The sequence below is a fragment of the Ochlerotatus camptorhynchus genome, unplaced genomic scaffold (genome assembly GCF_037179485.1).
Source record: "Ochlerotatus camptorhynchus isolate MF236.1 unplaced genomic scaffold, CSIRO-AGI_Acam_v1.1 ptg000038l, whole genome shotgun sequence".
Classification (NCBI taxonomy): Eukaryota; Metazoa; Arthropoda; class Insecta; order Diptera; family Culicidae; genus Ochlerotatus; species Ochlerotatus camptorhynchus.
Window position 1 is genome coordinate 352048 of NW_027040529.1, and position 17419 is coordinate 369466.

The window sequence follows — 17419 nt, forward strand, 5'->3', positions numbered from 1 at the left end:
CAGATGTGGTTTCCCGGGGACAATTACCAGGAGTTTTGAAATCAAATTCGTTATGGTGGGATGGTCCTGATTTTTTGAGATCCACTTCTTTCAATCAACCTGAGGTTGAAAATATTCCCGATGAACAACTCCCAGAATTTAAATCCGCTCCGGTAGTTGTGATGCCTGTTCTAAATTCTGACAATCTTCCTTTATTCAAGAAATTTAGTTCTTTCCGTAAATTACAACGTGTACTAGCGTACGTACAGCGTTTCATAAATAACTGTCGAACGAAAATTTCTGAGAACCGTGTTAAGAAATGTCTCGCTACCATTGGCGAACTAAGATCATCTCTCCATACGATTGTGAAGGTTATCCAACAAAATGTACTGATTGACGATATAAAAAGGGTTGAGAATGGAGAACCTTGTCGAAAAATCGGAATGCTAGGACCTTTTCTGGAAGATGGGGTTCTACGTGTTGGAGGACGGATTCAGAATTCCCGGGTTCCCCTGAGTACGAAACACCAGTACATCTTGCCAAATCACCCTTTGACCGATCATCTCATTCGAGCATACCACGAGGAACAACTCCATGTCGGACCGTCTGGTTTGTTGTCCGCTCTTCGTCAACGCTTTTGGTTGCTGGGATCTCGATCGGCTGTACGGAAGATTACACGAGGATGTGTCCGATGCTTCCGTATAAAACCTAAGGGAGTTACTCAATATATGGGTAGCTTGCCAGTTAGTCGCGTTACTCCTGCAGCTCCTTTTGAAGTATCTGGAGTCGATTATGCAGGGGCGTTCATTATTAAGCATGGAGTAAGGAAACCAATTCTCGTGAAGGCATACATTGCGGTTTTTGTATGTCTGGTAACAAAATCCATTCATCTGGAATTAGTGTCGGACATGACTACGGCTGCCTTCATCGCCGCTCTACAGAGGTTTATCAGTCGGAGAGGTTTAGTTAGAGAGTTGCACTCGGATAACGGTAGCAATTTCCGAGGTGCCCGGACAGAACTACATGAGGTTTTTGTCTTATTTCGTGATCACTCCGCTGTTCATAAAATTGAATCCTTCTGCCAAACCAAGGAAATTGTTTGGCATTTCATTCCACCAGATGCTCCCGAGTTTGGAGGCTTGTGGGAAGCTGGCGTCAAAAGCACAAAGTACCACCTGAAGCGAATACTCAAGGAAACTCCGTTGACTTTCGAAGAATTCTACACGCTGCTTACTCAAGTGGAAGCAATTCTAAATTCACGACCTTTGTTTTCCCATTCCGATGATCCAACTGAAGGCGAAGTAATTACCCCTGCACACTTCCTCATCGGAAGACCACTTACCGCTATTCCTGAGCCTTCCTATGAAGGCCTGAGTAAAAACCGGTTGTCCAGGTGGCAGCATTTACAGCTAATGAGAGAGCATTTTTGGAGGTCTTGGGTCCATGATTATCTTGTTAGTTTGCAACCAAGGGGTAAAAATCAGATTCGTCAGCCCAATGTTAACCCCGGTTCAGTCGTTTTACTCGAAGATAAAAATTTGCCACCACAGCAGTGGAAATTGGGAAGAATTGTCCACTCGCACCCTGGCGAAGACAACTTAGTGAGAGTTGTTGATGTAAAAGTGGGAGATACAGTTTACCAACGCCCAATAACAAAAATTTCCATTCTACCCATAGATGACAATAAGCCTAAGGTCAACAATCAGGAATCTCCAGGTGAATCATCGAATCGCGTGGGGGAGGATGTTCGCAACAGCGAATAAGTTTCGAGACGACCCTGCACCGCCGCTGGCACTGTAAACGTCCTGAGTTTACCGACCGTCAACGCATCAGCAGCAGAAAAAATCTCCCTTCCTTCCTCCTCATCCTTTTTTTACTAACCCCGAGATAGCCGCGGGAAAACGGCCTTCCTACTAACATGACAACAACCAATCACAATCAAGATTGTATTTTAAAGTACACTTTTCTATCCTTTTTGCGTTGCGCAGTAACAGCCAATCAGCAGTGGCTGATGAAATATTAATATGTTTAAAAGTAGAGTACGCACCAAAAACTTTGTCAGTCTTTCTTGCATCCTGAAGAATAAAGCAACCACAACAAGTAAAAAGGTTTCTCGCAGTATTATTTCAAGAAGAAACGTCTTCCAGTTTGCTTGCTCCTGCTGTTGATTGGTTTCGTCTGCTTGCTGTTTGAAGTTCCGGTCGTCAGCGTCCTGCTCTGACATGGTCCTACTAGTTGTCTGCTGCGTGTTTCCACATTATCACTTTTCCAAAAGAGTTTATTTCATCGGAGTTCTTTTCAGAACTTCCGATATCGTGTGGTAAGTGGCTTCACCAGCAGAACTAGTGCCCACTCCGTTCCGGGAGCAACAATCCGTTCCATCGCTTGTCGTTGACAGTGGGCCAACGAAGCATAGTTCGTGTTCATCGTTGGCAGTGGCCAACAATCAGTCTGTCCGTCGATCTGGTTGGCAGTGAGCCAACAAGAAAAATCGTGTTCGTTCGTGTCTGTTGGCTGTGCCCAACAGTAATGGACTATAAAATAATTTTAGGCATTAAAAATAGGGTTAATTTCTTATTTTTGCCACGTGCCGTGCAAAACCACCTAGGCATTCGATTTCTAATCAAAAGCTAACTTTTGAAGTATAAATATCCAGCAAAATTTTGAGATATTGAATTAAATGCCTTTTCAAGAAAGAAAAATCCCATTGTGCTGCAATTAACACGTTACGTTTTTAACGATTTCTCGATAACGATACATGTCTTGATTCGAATCACATTATCCGTTTAAAGGCATAGGTAATCAAATGGCATACTTAAAAAACTACATTTTGTTTGTGTAAATACAGACTTTTTTTTAAATACAGTCAACTCTCATCAACTCGATTTCTACTAACTCGATATCGAGTTATAGAACTATAGTAAAAATGAATTCATGGCTACGGTGATAGCGATTTTGTATGGGATTGTTATTCTATAAGCTGATGGTCCCTTCAATATCGAGTTGTAGAGAGATCACTGTATGTCTATAATTACGAATGGCATCAAAACCTTGTAAAACCGAAATGTACTTCCGAAGTAATTCCGAACATTATTGAAGTGATTCAGATGTGTTGTTTGAAGTGATTCAGTGAATTACTAAGTGGTTCAAACTTTCTAAAACAATTCAGCACTTTCCAAAGTGAATCCGAATTTTTCTGAAGTGATTTAATACTATCCGAAGAGATTCCGAGCTTTCCTGAAGTGAGTCAATTCTTTCTGAAATGATGTAAAACTTTTCTATAGTGAATCAGTTCTATCCAAAGTGATTTAGTACTTGCGGAAGTGATTAAAAACTATCTGGAATATTTCAGTGCTTTCCGACCTGACTTTCTTCCGAATCACTTCGGAAAAAAAAGACTGATTCACGTCAGAAGATTCCTTAGGCACTTCGGAAAGTACTGAATCATATTGGAAACGTTCGGAATCACTTCTAAAATAACTAAATCCCTTCTGAAGCGTTCGGAATCTATTCGTTAAGTACTGAATCACTTCATAAAAGTTCTAAATCACTTCGGAAAATACTGAATTACTTCGGAAATTACTGAATCACTCTTGAAAAATTTCGGAAACACTTCGAAAAATACTGAATCACTTCAGGAATGTTCGGAACTACTTAAGATAGTACTGACTCACTTCAGAAAGTTTCTAAACCACGTCGAAAAGTACTGAATCTTAAAAAAAATCGGAATCACTTCGGAAAAAAAAGCCTGATTCACTTCAGAAAATTTCTAAATCACTTCGGAAAGCACTCAATCACATTGGAAACGTTCGGAAACACTTCTAAAAGAACTAAATCATTTCAGAAGCTTTTGGAATCTATTCGTTACTATCTATTCGTTCACTTTTGAAAAATTCGGAAACACTTCGAAAAATCACTTCAGAAATGTTCAGAATGACTTCGGAAAGAACTGAATCGCTCCAGAAATGTTTGAAATCACTTCAAAAAGTACTGAATCCTTTCAGAAATGTCCAGAATTACTTCGGGAAAAAACTAAATTATTTTGCATTGCTCGAGCATTGCTAAAAGATTCAATTATTTTCGAAGAGATTCCGTTCATGCGGAAATTATTACAATCTTTCTGGAGCGATTTAGCACTTTCCATAGTAAAACCGAAATTTTCTGAAGAGATTTAATGCTATCCGAAGAAATTCCGAGCTTTTCTGAAGTGGGTCAGTACTTTCTGAGGTGATTTCAAACTTTTCTAGAGTGATTCAGTTATATCCAAAGTAATTCAGTACTTGCGGCAGTGATTACAGATTATCTGTATTGATTCCGTTCTTTCCGGAGTAATTCCAAACTTCTCTGATGTAATTCAATACTTTCGGAAGTTATTCCGAGTTTTGCTGAAGAGATTAATTATTCTGAACTTTTCAAAACGATTCAGTACTTTCCGAAGTGATCATGACTTTTTTTGAACCGATTCCGATTCCGATCTAGATTTGCGAGAGAACTTTAGTCAAAAATTGCTCAATTGTTTGGTAAATACAAAATTGGGAAAACTATGTAGATCAACTTTGTCGAAGACCGCAAATCGATTCGATTTCTGTGCAAAACATTCAAAAATAGGTTACGTCATTGATGGATGATCCCTAATTGGTTCCTGCTAGACACACAACTGAATCTCTAGATGTTGAGCTTCATGATTGATATTATCAGAATCCGATAGGAACAGAAATTCCGAGAACTGAAGTGGAGGTGGGTCGGCGGCTACACACTACGAAGAGGCGGACACTAAATATGCATGCAAGCGCAGGGGCAGGACACATCGCAGCAAAAGAAGACTTGGCAGAGAAAGGCGGCGGAGTCTCAACAAAGAAATCCAAGCAAGTTGAAACTTACCTGTGTTAAAGCAAAAATAATTCACTTGCTGATTTCCAGAATTTTGAAATCATTAGATGTTATAATGATATTTTGTACTTGTTAGATACAAGATGAGGTTCAAATGCAAGTGTTTTATAAATAAAACCACTCAATTTCGCTTTCAGATCCATTAATCATAAAATCGCAGATTGTGACACTCTGAAAGCGAAATTGACAGGTTGTATGTGTCAAACACTTGCCTTTCTACCCCTTCTTGTATCTAACAAGTACAAAATATCATTATAACATCCAGTGTTGGCAAAATATCAAAAAATCAAATCTCACCAACGCCCAAGATCACGCTTGATTTTCGTAGACGAAAATCAACAAGCAAACAACTGCGGTTGATTTTGCAAGCTGTGATATCAAGCTAACAAAAATCACCCATTGCAAATCTTACCAAACTGTGGTGAGATTGAGTTTAGGGATTTTTGCTTTACACCCGAATGCAACCGAAACTTCCATAACGGCTTGCAGCAGTCCCTTCGCGTCTGCCATCGGTGAAGACTAAAAAGAGATAGCAAACTATGCTTTCTTTTTCTAAGAACACGATGTGCAATGGAATCATTTTTGTGTCGAGTCAGCTCTCAGCTTGATTTTTGTACGTTGTGAATAGTCTCGCAATATCAAAGGAGCTTGTAAAATCAATATCAAGCATGATATTTTGTTCCAATATCACGCGTGATATTGCGAGCGCATGAGAGTGGAAAAATATCAATTGATTTCTGATTTTTCCAACACGGATAACATCTAATGATTTAAAAATTCCGAAAATGATTGTTTAAAGCAAGTGAGTGTAAGCAAGCCTGCCGCCACCCAGGATAGAAGTCTTTCGCGTTGAACCTTTAAAACCACTGAAAGTGTAATGAGAGAGAGAAGGATTAGTATTTTTCATTTAATTCCACTACTTTATTTGCTTATCCTTGACAGATACGCGTATTTCGTCTACAATGTGCAGACTTCTTCAGTGTCTTGTACTAATACTCGACTTAGTACAAGACACTGAAGAAGTCTGCACATTGTAGACGAAATACGCGTATCTGTCAAGGATAAGCAAATAAAGTAGTGGAATTAAATGGAAAATACTAATCCTTCTTCATCAGGATTCACTGAAAGTGTTCAGACTACATGAGTAAGTTGGGGAACAAAATAAGCCTTTAAGCAATTACGAGGAAAATACTTCAAACGGAAACTTTTCTGATTGAGATAATTATAATCCAAAAAAACAAACAATGCTTATCCTGATCGTTCCATTGAACCAGAAGCATTTAGCTTTTCTAAGAACAATAACCACCTAGTCCTGATGACGCTTGAAATACAAAGGAAAACAAATACATTCCTAGCCGCCAGCAGCACTGTCACATGGAAAAGAAAAGCATCAGGTAGGAAGAAAAAAATAGCACAAAGGCGTAAACTTGAAACTTGATACCACACCAACAGCGGAAGACAATGGGCATAATTGTTGAGTATCACTTTCGTGTAATTTGTGCTCTTCCCGGAGGCGACGGTTTTCGCAACTCATCCGAACAAGAAAAAAAGAAAAAATAATAATAATCGCTTCTCGATGCTGGAAATGGTTCCTTTGGAACTGAGGTTGTGATGAGGGTTGATTATTAATTTTTCAAATCGATTTATTGTTCCAAGTACTTTTGTATTATGTAATTCGTCCTGGGATCGTGTAAATGTTTAAGGATATTTCTAATTGATGGTTAAGATTTGCAAATCGGATGAAACATCTGCGGTTCCGACACATCTGCATTGATTTACCGATTGTATTACAAGCCATGACATGTGGAACATACGCTACCAAAACGCTTCCTTGTTCCAGGTCAACGACTCTCTGAGGGGGATTAAATTTTCTCGTTTCTCATTTCCTCCCAACAACATTAAATTGTATGTCGCTTCCAGCTGCTGTTTCTGTGTTCTACCACATCGTAGTACGGTTGAGATAGATTGTACAACATGTCCCGAAAAAAGAGACACACTTTCTTCCTGAACATGAATGAATTTTTCATGATGTGTATGACGCCTTCGATGTTATCTGTTTACGTGGCGTGACTCTTCTACGACGATAAGTACCTTGATTCTGCCAGATCCAGTTAGGTCCTCGAACGACCCGTATTCCCGGTGCCAACATGTCGTCTCCGTTGGCTGGTCCAGAGTAAATACTGTCCGTCACAGCAGCCCACACTGAATAAATATGCTCGTGGTCAGTCTTTCGTTCACTTTAAGTGATGATTCTTTCTTTTCGTACAATCTGCAACGATAGAAGAATAGAAAAGAAGAAAAAATCAGAATGAGTTATTCATGCTTGTAGGTTTGTATACCCCCTAGACACTAAAAGCAATTGAGTTCACTAGGCCATAGATCGTCCTTCGGTATATTTACCGATAGATGGAGGAGAGAAATTCAGAGCGAATAACAACATTATCTAGCATAATGGAAAGTCACAATCGGGAACGAGATTTTACTATCACTGAATCGATAGTAAACAACGGATGACCATCTCAACCCATCTTCAGGGAATGATGATGTGCGCTTATTGAAACTCTAGTCCGAACGCAAATATCAATGACACAGTTAGTCCATGCTGTTACACTACCCAATGTGTTCAGATAAGCGGAAAATTCCTTTTCATTTTCGTTGGGAAAAAGGAAGTTATCAGGAGGAAAAAATTTGATTGTGTTGGGAAATTTCCGCCCATCAGCAGCAGTGGGGTAGCCAGGGTTTGTTAGGCCCACATATACCGATCTAGTTAATCCCATGCAAAAATATAATATTGTATGTAAATTAGTAGTCGAATCAACAAACAATTGAAGGCTTTACTAATACAAGATCTCACAACATTATGCACAAAGTACAGACATACACTCTTAAATATTGTCTGACAATAAAAGTTCTATCACATCTAGCGATTATTTCCATCCTAAAATATGCATCAAGCGAATCCCAACGCAAGTAAAAGTTCCATTTGTATTCGACCTAGAGAAAACTTGTTTGTGTTTTCCGGAAAATAAAGCCAAAGTCCACTTTCCATTTCGATTTGGCAAACACTGAAAGGAAACCCCTTTGTTCCCGCACCGCCACAATGCAGCCATAAATGAAACGATCGAATTAGAGATTTCACTTTCATCGAGCTGGAGGTATTTAGTCCTACGCAATCTTTATATGCTTCCAATATCAGCACATGTAGGCACTGATTCATTAGATAGAGGTGCCGCTATGCATGCAACATGACGTTAACTATTTCGTAAATACAATTCATATTTCACAAAAAATAACTTACAACAGCACACGAACACCCAGTGGATGTCGAGCAGCGTACATTACACGAGCAAGCGTGTAAATGTTTTAGCTAGTATTTATGTAAGTTACTGCTGTTTTCTCTTTTGTTAGGCATTTACGATTAGTTTGCAAGATGCCTGTTTTGTTAGTAGAAAAAAAGGTTACTCGGACTCGCGGCGATCATTATTTTACGACGCTAATAACAACAGAATATCCAGCTGTACACTTCATTATCGTCTCATTCACATAAAACAGTTATTATCACCATCACCGCACGGTCATAATGTTGTCATTCGCTTTGATCGTCATCTACCTTCCCTCTCTAACATCAGATCATGATTAAAATACCACCCTCGACTAGATAGATACTTGAATGCATGGCATTAGGCTGCACGTCTCTTGATATGGATGGACCCATAGATTAAAAGCCAAACACAAGTTACAACCGCCTTAATATGTAGGCCCCAACCTTATTCGGAAAGCAGCAATGTGCTTTTAGCATTATTTATGAATGGATTTGTGTAAACAACAAAAAGTCTACACCACTCTGGCTCTGGAAGTTTTTTTTTTTTTTTAGTCTTTATTATAGAGATTTTTAGCCTGGGGCTAGTTCATCTCTTTGGCTCTGGAAGTAAGATATGACATAAATTATTAATGTCTTCCGATTGCTCAGATATCACACTCCACCACATCTGAATGTAGGCACTGCGCACCGTCATCAGCATCTTCTCCGGAACGAGAATGATGGATCTTATTTGAGTGGTAAAGCGCAACTACAATGCACAAAAAACAAGCACACACACATATGCCGGACTAAAACGTACAACAACAAAAAAAAGCGATGATTGTAGATGAGCATAGTTCCGAGAATATTTGATCCAAAGTGGGAAAATGCTCAACTAGAGATGTGCAAAATATTTGCATCTCATCAAGTAATGCCCGAGCAGGAGAAAAGAACTAAATACCTTATTCTGATCTGATACCAAAATTTGGTATTGACCAGCATGACATAAGAGGTAAAATACCAAAGAATTACATGCAAAATACTTTGTAAATACCAAAAATTGATATTTGGATACCAAAAGAATACCTGGGTGATATTGTTTTGGTATTGTATTATCATAATTTGGTATTGGAATGGTATTGTGCACAGCAAAAAAATAATTTTGATATCACATCAAAGTGGATGCACTACAATCATGTCGAAAATTTCATGTAATTTTTATGACCACATAAATAAACAAATGCAGTAAAAGCAGCGTAATGTCAGTTCATGCAATGTATTAATGATAATTTTGTCCTTTTTAGCAAGTAATATTACACCATATTTTCGACATGATTGTAGTGCATCCACTTTGACGTGATATCAAAATTATTTTTTTGCTGTGTACAACGTAGGTTTTTTTTTGGGACAGACGAAGGGTTAAGAATGAAAAGTTCATCCGTTGAGAATCAAATACACACAAAGCAGGAACGAATATCTCGATACCTTAAATTGGTATGGATGAGCCTGACATAAGAGGTAAAATACCAAAAAATAATACCAAAAAAATGTTTCCACACAGCAAAAAAATAATTTTGATATCACGTCAAAGTGGATGCACTACAATCATGTCGAAAATATGGTGTAATATTACTTGCTAAAAAGGACAAAATTATCATTAATACATTGCATGAACTGACATTACGCTGCTTTTACTGCATTTGTTTATTTATGTGGTCATAAAAATTACATGAAATTTTCGACATGATTGTAGTGCATCCACTTTGATGTGATATCAAAATTATTTTTTTGCTGTGTATGACCCCAAATTCAAATTATCAAAACTCAGCGAAGGGTCGACGGATTTTTGAAATTTCAAATGTTATGTAAAGTAAATTAAATTTACTTTCAGTTAAATTATCACACTTTTTTAGGGGTGGATCTCTCGAGGGGAGGGGTCATTGTAAAAATATACACATGAAGCGACATATTTTGATGTTAGAGATGTTTATATCACGAAATCCCAACCATATGGAAAGTTGCTTCGTTCTGCAAAGATGTTCAGAAATACATGGATAGTTTATGACAAAATTTACTCACTAGATGGCGGAAAAACGAAAATGATCAAGTGGTGCCATCTACGTACACATTATATAACGCTATCTACAGATCCTACTTATATGAATGGTTCCTGCCTTGAGTAAACTTGTTCAGATCTACAAGACCTATTCTGAGGTAAAGAGTTTAGTTCAGAACTCACTCACAAGACAAGTGTGACATTAATTTTGAATTATTTGCCCTAACCAAACATCTGGACTATATAGAAGGATTCTATCTATTCTATCCGTAAAGTTGTTCAGATGGTCAAGACTAATCCTATCGAAAATAGTTTAGATCAGAATTAACACATCAGGTGACGCTAATGTAATATTCATTTTGAATTGTTTGTCTTAACTTAACTTCTTGACTAGATAGAAGGTTCCCGTCTTGGCCAAAGTTGTTCAGATGGACAAGAACTATTTTAAGGTAAAGAGTTCTGCTCAGTATTCACTCACCAGGCGGCACTAGTGCGACATTAATTTTTCATTGTTTGCACTAAATAAAAGATATCCGTCTTCGATAAAGTGGTTCAGATGGATAAGACTTATCCTAAGGTAGAGATTCTAGTTGAGAATTCACTCCCCAGGGGGCGCTAGTGTGACATTCATTTTGAATTATTTGCCCTTACTTAACATCTTGACTATATAGAAGGTAGATGAACAAGAACTATTTTATAACAGATCAGAATTAATCATTTTGTGAAGCTTCTGCATTTATGTTCCAACAGATACCACTGCTGTTGTTTACGGTGACATCTATCGGAAACTACACACAACCTGTTTTCCGTTAATTGTTCACAGAGGACACTGCAGTGCAAAACATGTCTGGTACCTCTATATATGCATTTAGATTATTATTCGAAGTCCCTCCTTTTTTACACATTCTACACACAAAATAGCCCCCCCTCACAGAATTTCCCGCCGATTTTTATGAATGGGGCGGGGCATAAATCATCTTTTGCGCAGAATATGTAAAAAACGAGGGACTTCAAATGTTAAAGTAAATGCATATAGAGAGGTACCAAACATATTTGTAGTATAAGGTATTCTAATTTGGAATCTGTGAAAGAGAAATCACAAATTGAGTGTCATCCAAATTTGAATTTTTTGGCTGGGGACTGGTAGTAAAGCAGGTAAAACTGTATGGGGAAAAATAATTTTTATTTAATTGTAGCTTGTTTAGAAATAATTTCCGGGAAAAAACTAAACGACAAAGTCTCTGACTTATTTATTTAGGTTGCCGTTCATTTTTTTTTGACCTAAATATGTACCGAAAGCGAATTATTTCCACTTCTCTCAAATTCTATATGGGTATTTTTATCATTTCCTACCAGCGGCACAGCGCCATCTCTGTGGAAATGGCCGGACGATATGATTGATTTACTCCAAAGGCAGCGCTAGTGTGTCATTCATATGATCTACACCGATCTTTCTGCTGCTTTTGATAAAATCAATCACGAGATTGCAGTGGCCAAACTAGAGCGACTTAGTTTTCACGGTTCCCTTCTTGATTGGCTTCGCTCATACCTCACCGGTCGACATATGTCAGTGAAGATTGGAGATCATTTTTCTCAACCGTTCGCTGTTTCTTCTGGTGTACCTCAAGGCAGTCATCTGGGACCGTTCATATTTTTATTGTATCTGAATGACGTTCACTTTTCGATCCGTTACCTGAAGCTGTCTTATGCTGACGATTTCAAACTATACTTTGTCATCAAAGATCGAAGTGATGCATTGTTTCTTCGCTACTGTTTGGTGTGACAAGAACAGGATGGTATTAAATGCTTCTAAATGTGCCATTATAACGTTTTTCAGGAAAAAAAAATCACCTATATGTTATGCTTACAGCCTGCAGGAGCAAATATTAAGCCGTGAATCTACCATTAAAGACTTAATTCACAACTCACCTTCAAGGACCACGTGGCTTATGTTTCCGCTAAGGCGTCTTCTCAACTTGGTTTCATGTTTCGTTTCACAAAAGACTTTAGAGACATTTTCTGTTTAAAACACTCTATTGTTCGCTAGTCCGCTCGACATTAGAGTACTGTTCCGTAGTATGGGCTCCTTTTTACAGCAACGGGGTGAATCGTATTGAGGCCATTCAGCGAAGATTTGTACGTTTCGCCCTTCGTTGGCTACCTTGGAGTGATCCTTTCAATCTCCCTAGTTATGAAAGTCGCTGTAATTTGATGTCCCTACAATTACTTTAAGTGTTCGCCGAGGCGCCTCTAAGGCTACCTTTATCGCTGATCTCCTACGATCGGACATTAATTGCGGTTCACTTTTGCATCAGTTGAATGTCAATATCAGACGCGTAAATTTACGTTCTTATTATTTTTAAAATATCCCGGCTTCTCGCACAAACTACGGCGCTAATGAGCCTTTTACTAGCATGTGCAAGATTTTCAACAAATGTAGTAACTGCTTTGATTTTAATATCTCCCGTGTTAGGCTTAAGAATCTGTTTTATAATGTACTTTTTACTTCCTGACGGTTTATGTTTTCTGTATTTAAATTAAGTTAATTGTGTTATCATTAATATCTTTTTATATGTTTAGGACTTAGTTCAAGCAAATGTATCTGTAGGATTCCATGTTATCTGTTGGTACTGAAATTATGAGATTTTGCGCCTACTAGTGTGGGCTTTTCCCTCCAAATAAATAAATAAATATTGAATTGTTTGCCCCCGAGAGATCCAAAAATTGGCCCCAAATTAGACCCCAAGGTACAGACAGAGGGTTTTAACAAAACAAATAACAAACAAAGACGACTTCTAGATTTATTTACCTGTCCGTACCGTTGCATTTGATAAAGAGTCACAAATTGTTGAGATATTGTTAAAAATCTATCACTGCTACTTGATTACAATTCCGTCATACGAATTTTAATTCCGGCCATTCACATTGAAACGTCATTGTTTTGGCAAAATAAACACATCCTAATGCAACGGTGAGTCATCCGAGATTATTGAACAAAAATGTAATAAATTACTGTGTTCACACATCAAACTTAAGCTCTTATCTGTAAGCCTTTGGAGAGAATGAAGAAATGTTGTACTCAAACAAAGGAGAAGGAATCTAGACCATCAATTGAAATAGGCAGACCAACCAAACATATACAATGGCTTTAAACGCAAATTTCTCGAGAATCAAACCACATCCACGCAATATAACACCAGCATCTGATAGAGCAAACCACCTCTATCGAATGGCACTGTTAGTTTGGGTGGGTGTGTTTTGATTGTCGAGAAATGTGCGATTAAAGCCAGTGTTTATGTTTGTTTGTTCCGCCTGTTTCAATTGTTCTTCTAGAAATGTCGTTATTTTCTTAGTAAAAAACGTTTTACAATGAAGTTATACATACAAGTATTATACATAAGTAGAAGCCTTTTTACCGTTTTGAAGCCATTGTGATGGTTTCTAAGGTCCCACACTTAGAAACAGCAAATTTTAAGGTGTCGGAACTTATCATTGACATGAATAATGAAACGTTAAGAAATTGGTGTTGTATGAGTTGAATGAGTCATTAATTTCCATGGTAATTGTGATAAGAATTTTAAAATGAATTTCTAGGTGATTCAGAGAAGAATTTTATGAGCAGAATATCAAGTGAATTGTATGGAGTGTTTCTTAATTTTTTTCTTAGTTCATTTAGTTCTTTGCGAATCGCTGGATCTGGTCAATCGCGGCGTAGCAACTACGAATTGTATTGTCATGTCATCTATTCTGTCATGCTCCGGTAACGGCAGGATTTATCAATAAATGGAGATTATCTGTATATTATTCAAGAATTGAGGTTTAAGGGGTTACGCCTACCTGCAAACTTTCAAAAAATCGATTTTTTTATTGTCCTAATCGAAAGTATATAAAGTCAAGAATATTTCCTCAAAAGATCAAGTTGATCCGATGAAAATTGTGAAAGTTATGCGACGTACAAAAATATTCACTTATAGTGGACTAAACCCAACTTGAAACTTTAAACGCGATTATCTCGGAATCATATTTTCAAAACCGTTGCTAAAAATTTCTCGAAATGTATACATTCGATTCGTCCGATTTGTTTTGATTTCTGTTCAGTACTATTTTGTGCAGTCCACGATCGTTCGGATTTCGTCTATCATTTAATTTCGATTTTTTACAGCCGAACAAATTTTAAGGATCAAAAATCGGCACTTCAACATTGCAAAGCCGCCATTTTGCCAAAAAAAAATTTAAAAAAACCGAACGATCAAGGACTAGTTTAACACATGCTTAACGATTTGGCATGGTTTTTTTTTATTATTTCAGATGATTACATCACAAACCGCAGTTGGCACCGCAAAAAGCGTTTTTTAGAACATCGTCCACGGGGACCAGCCGTGCGGGGCACCAGGACCTCGTTTTTACAGCATCGACTGATAAATGTACCATTTAATGTGTGTTCAATAAACGGCAGAAAACCGATTTTCAATATGTTGCGTCGTTTTCGAGAAAAAAAATCCAAACTTTCGCTTTTTTTCGGTCTTGCAGGTAGACGTAACCCCTTAATTATATAAGACTAATAAGTATAGAAAGAGAAAAAAAAAATGTTTGGTAGAATCAAACATAAAAACACAAAATTTATGCATAACATCTTTAGATCAAGATTATTTAAATATAAATATTAAGAACATTCCAAAATACCGAAATTTGGGAACCACTGATTAAGTAAGTCATAAGTAATGCGAAGATAACATTAAAAAGCGATTTGCTTCTAATCAATTTCAAATAAATTATGTACATCCCCATCGCTACCGGTACACACACACTCTACCAGCCCGTGCAATTAAACCAATCCCGCGCACGCCGCACTTGCCGCTAATCCTTCTCCTGCCAAACAACTCGCGAGACCAGGGCGAGAAGCCAACACGCAAAAGTGCCAAAAACAACAACAGCACGTAATGTCTTTGTTTTTGTATTTATTTCAGCGCATATTACGCGATCGACACTCTACTCGTCTACACAGACAGTTAGTAAGTCATTCCCAAACGCGACTGCAGCAGCTCTTCCCTACACAACCAAAAGCATCGCGCTGCTTAACTTGCTGTTGTGTATCGTTTGCCGCTATTGTCAAATGAACATCGCGCAACCGAGACGGATGACACAGTGGCACAGTGGTCCAGAATGCAGATTTAGGTGGAATGATATGTTTTGAGCCTGAAATTGAAACTTTAGACTAAAGGTCTCTACTACAAAGTTTTTCCTTATAGTTAGGCCCTCATTTTTTATGACAATGAATTATAGGGTGGTTCTTATTATCATTAAAATCAAAAATCTAACTTTTTTGTTTGAATTAATTAAGGTATACATTCCTCGGCAAAGTTATAGCTGAACTAATTTCAAGCAACTTTATATAGAAAAATTGTTTTGCATCTCTTAAATTGACCGATTTAGAGCTATTTTCTTGAACTGAGTTAGGGTGTCTCCAAAATAACAGTTGTTATGCCCTAGTTTTCTTATTTCAAATTTCTCAACATAGGTGTCTTCAAATAAATTTTAGATCTTTAGAAGGCGCAAATCTTTGCTGCACAAAACTTGTCAATATCTTTCGCCGATCAAGAGTTATTGACGTTTTTCTACTAAAAATATGCTCTTTTCATATGTTAATCTCTGGTTGGGGCAAACAGAAAAAGTTTTTCAAGGCATTTGAAAGGGCGTATGTTATTCTCAATAATATGAAGAAAAAAAATTAGAGGTATGATATTTTTCAAACTCGTATTAAATCAATTTCAATTTATTCACATTTTTTAGTATATTTGGGTATATCTTTTTTACGGTCAAAAGTTTTTTTATACAAAGTTGCTTGAAATCAGCTCAGCTATAACTTTGCTCAATAATGTATACCTTAATTTTTTCAAACAAAAAAGTTAGATTTTTCATTATAATGAAAATAAGAACCACCCTAGAATTCATTGTCATAAAAATGAGGGCCTAACTATAAGAAACAACTTTGTAGTAGAGATTTTTAGTCTAAGGTTTCAAATTCAGGCTCAAACCATATCCTTCCACCTTAGTATGCATTCTGGACCACTGTGCATTGGCACAGATGAGCCTGATCAAAATTATTTTGGTGGATTTTTTCATCAGAAATGGCTCGTGAATTTATAATATAGGCTGATTCTTTATTTGGAGTATTTGAAAAGAGTAATCCACTCAATTGTGATATACTTTTCTCATTATTTGTTTAGGAGGTTTTCTGATTCACAATTATATTAAGGAATAATATAACTATCATATGCAATGCGTTTTTCAACCGTAAACTACCGGAATATTAACTTACTATAGTTTAAGTAAATTCTCAAAGATTTCACTGTATACTAGTATGCGTATATCCAGGCATTGTTTGGAAAATAACCAAACCCATTTATTTACATTCCAAATATACAAAATTACTAAACTAAACATCTGTTTAGTTTAAGCGGCGCCGGTGGTGTAATAGTAAGCTTGATTGCCTCTCACCCCAAAAGGCCTGGGTTCAATCCCAGTCGGTGCCGCCGGGATGTTCTGAGGCATAAAATCTCTGGTTGGTCCCCGGTTCATGAGTTGAAGGGTCGATAGGTTGGGTCCTGATGTGGGAGTTGTCTGCCTGGCGTCGGTAGCATTGGTACTCAGTACGGAAAACAAGATTGACGGAAAGCAAATCAAAGAAAAACAAAATCGGTTTAGTTTGAAAATAACACGACAGCACCTTGAACGTTTGACGTAAAATCGCGATATGCGAGCCAAAAAATGCTCAAATACAGTTGATTCTAACTTCCTGCAACGAAGGTAAATGCAACTTTTGAATGCCAACAAAATAAACTCATTATTTTGGACTGATGACCAGGTTTTAATATTATTGACTCCACTGTGCGTCGTGTAACTGTATGTGGTATGACGTGCTGAACCGCGTGTCTCACGCTCCTCCATACGAGCGCTCACATGAACGAGGTGCCAACCAACGAAATCGGTTTTTATTGGAAGAGAGCGTGAAAAATAAAACCATTACTTATATTAGGGTAAGACACACACTGCGTCGCGACGTAGCCGGTGTCATTTTTTTTGCGTTTTCGGCGGCGATATGACTAACGCAACGACATGGGGGCTCTATAAAAAGAGGTTTCGGCAAACGTCATTTGCACGATTCGCTGTATTATATATTACCAGTGATGAAG

The 17419-nt window shown here is 37.6% G+C and overlaps 1 protein-coding gene across 1 annotated transcript in view; it reads right to left on the reverse strand.

Annotated features, from left to right (window-relative positions):
- Nucleotides 1–17419, reverse strand: part of mib2 (mind bomb 2) — a 103535-nt gene that overhangs the window by 42781 nt on the left and 43335 nt on the right. Inside the window, exon 2 of the mRNA XM_065234616.1 lies at nt 6961–7138. Within this exon, the coding sequence (XP_065090688.1) occupies nt 6961–7018 (58 nt within the window). The 5' untranslated portion in view covers nt 7019–7138. The remainder of the gene's footprint in view (nt 1–6960; nt 7139–17419) is intronic.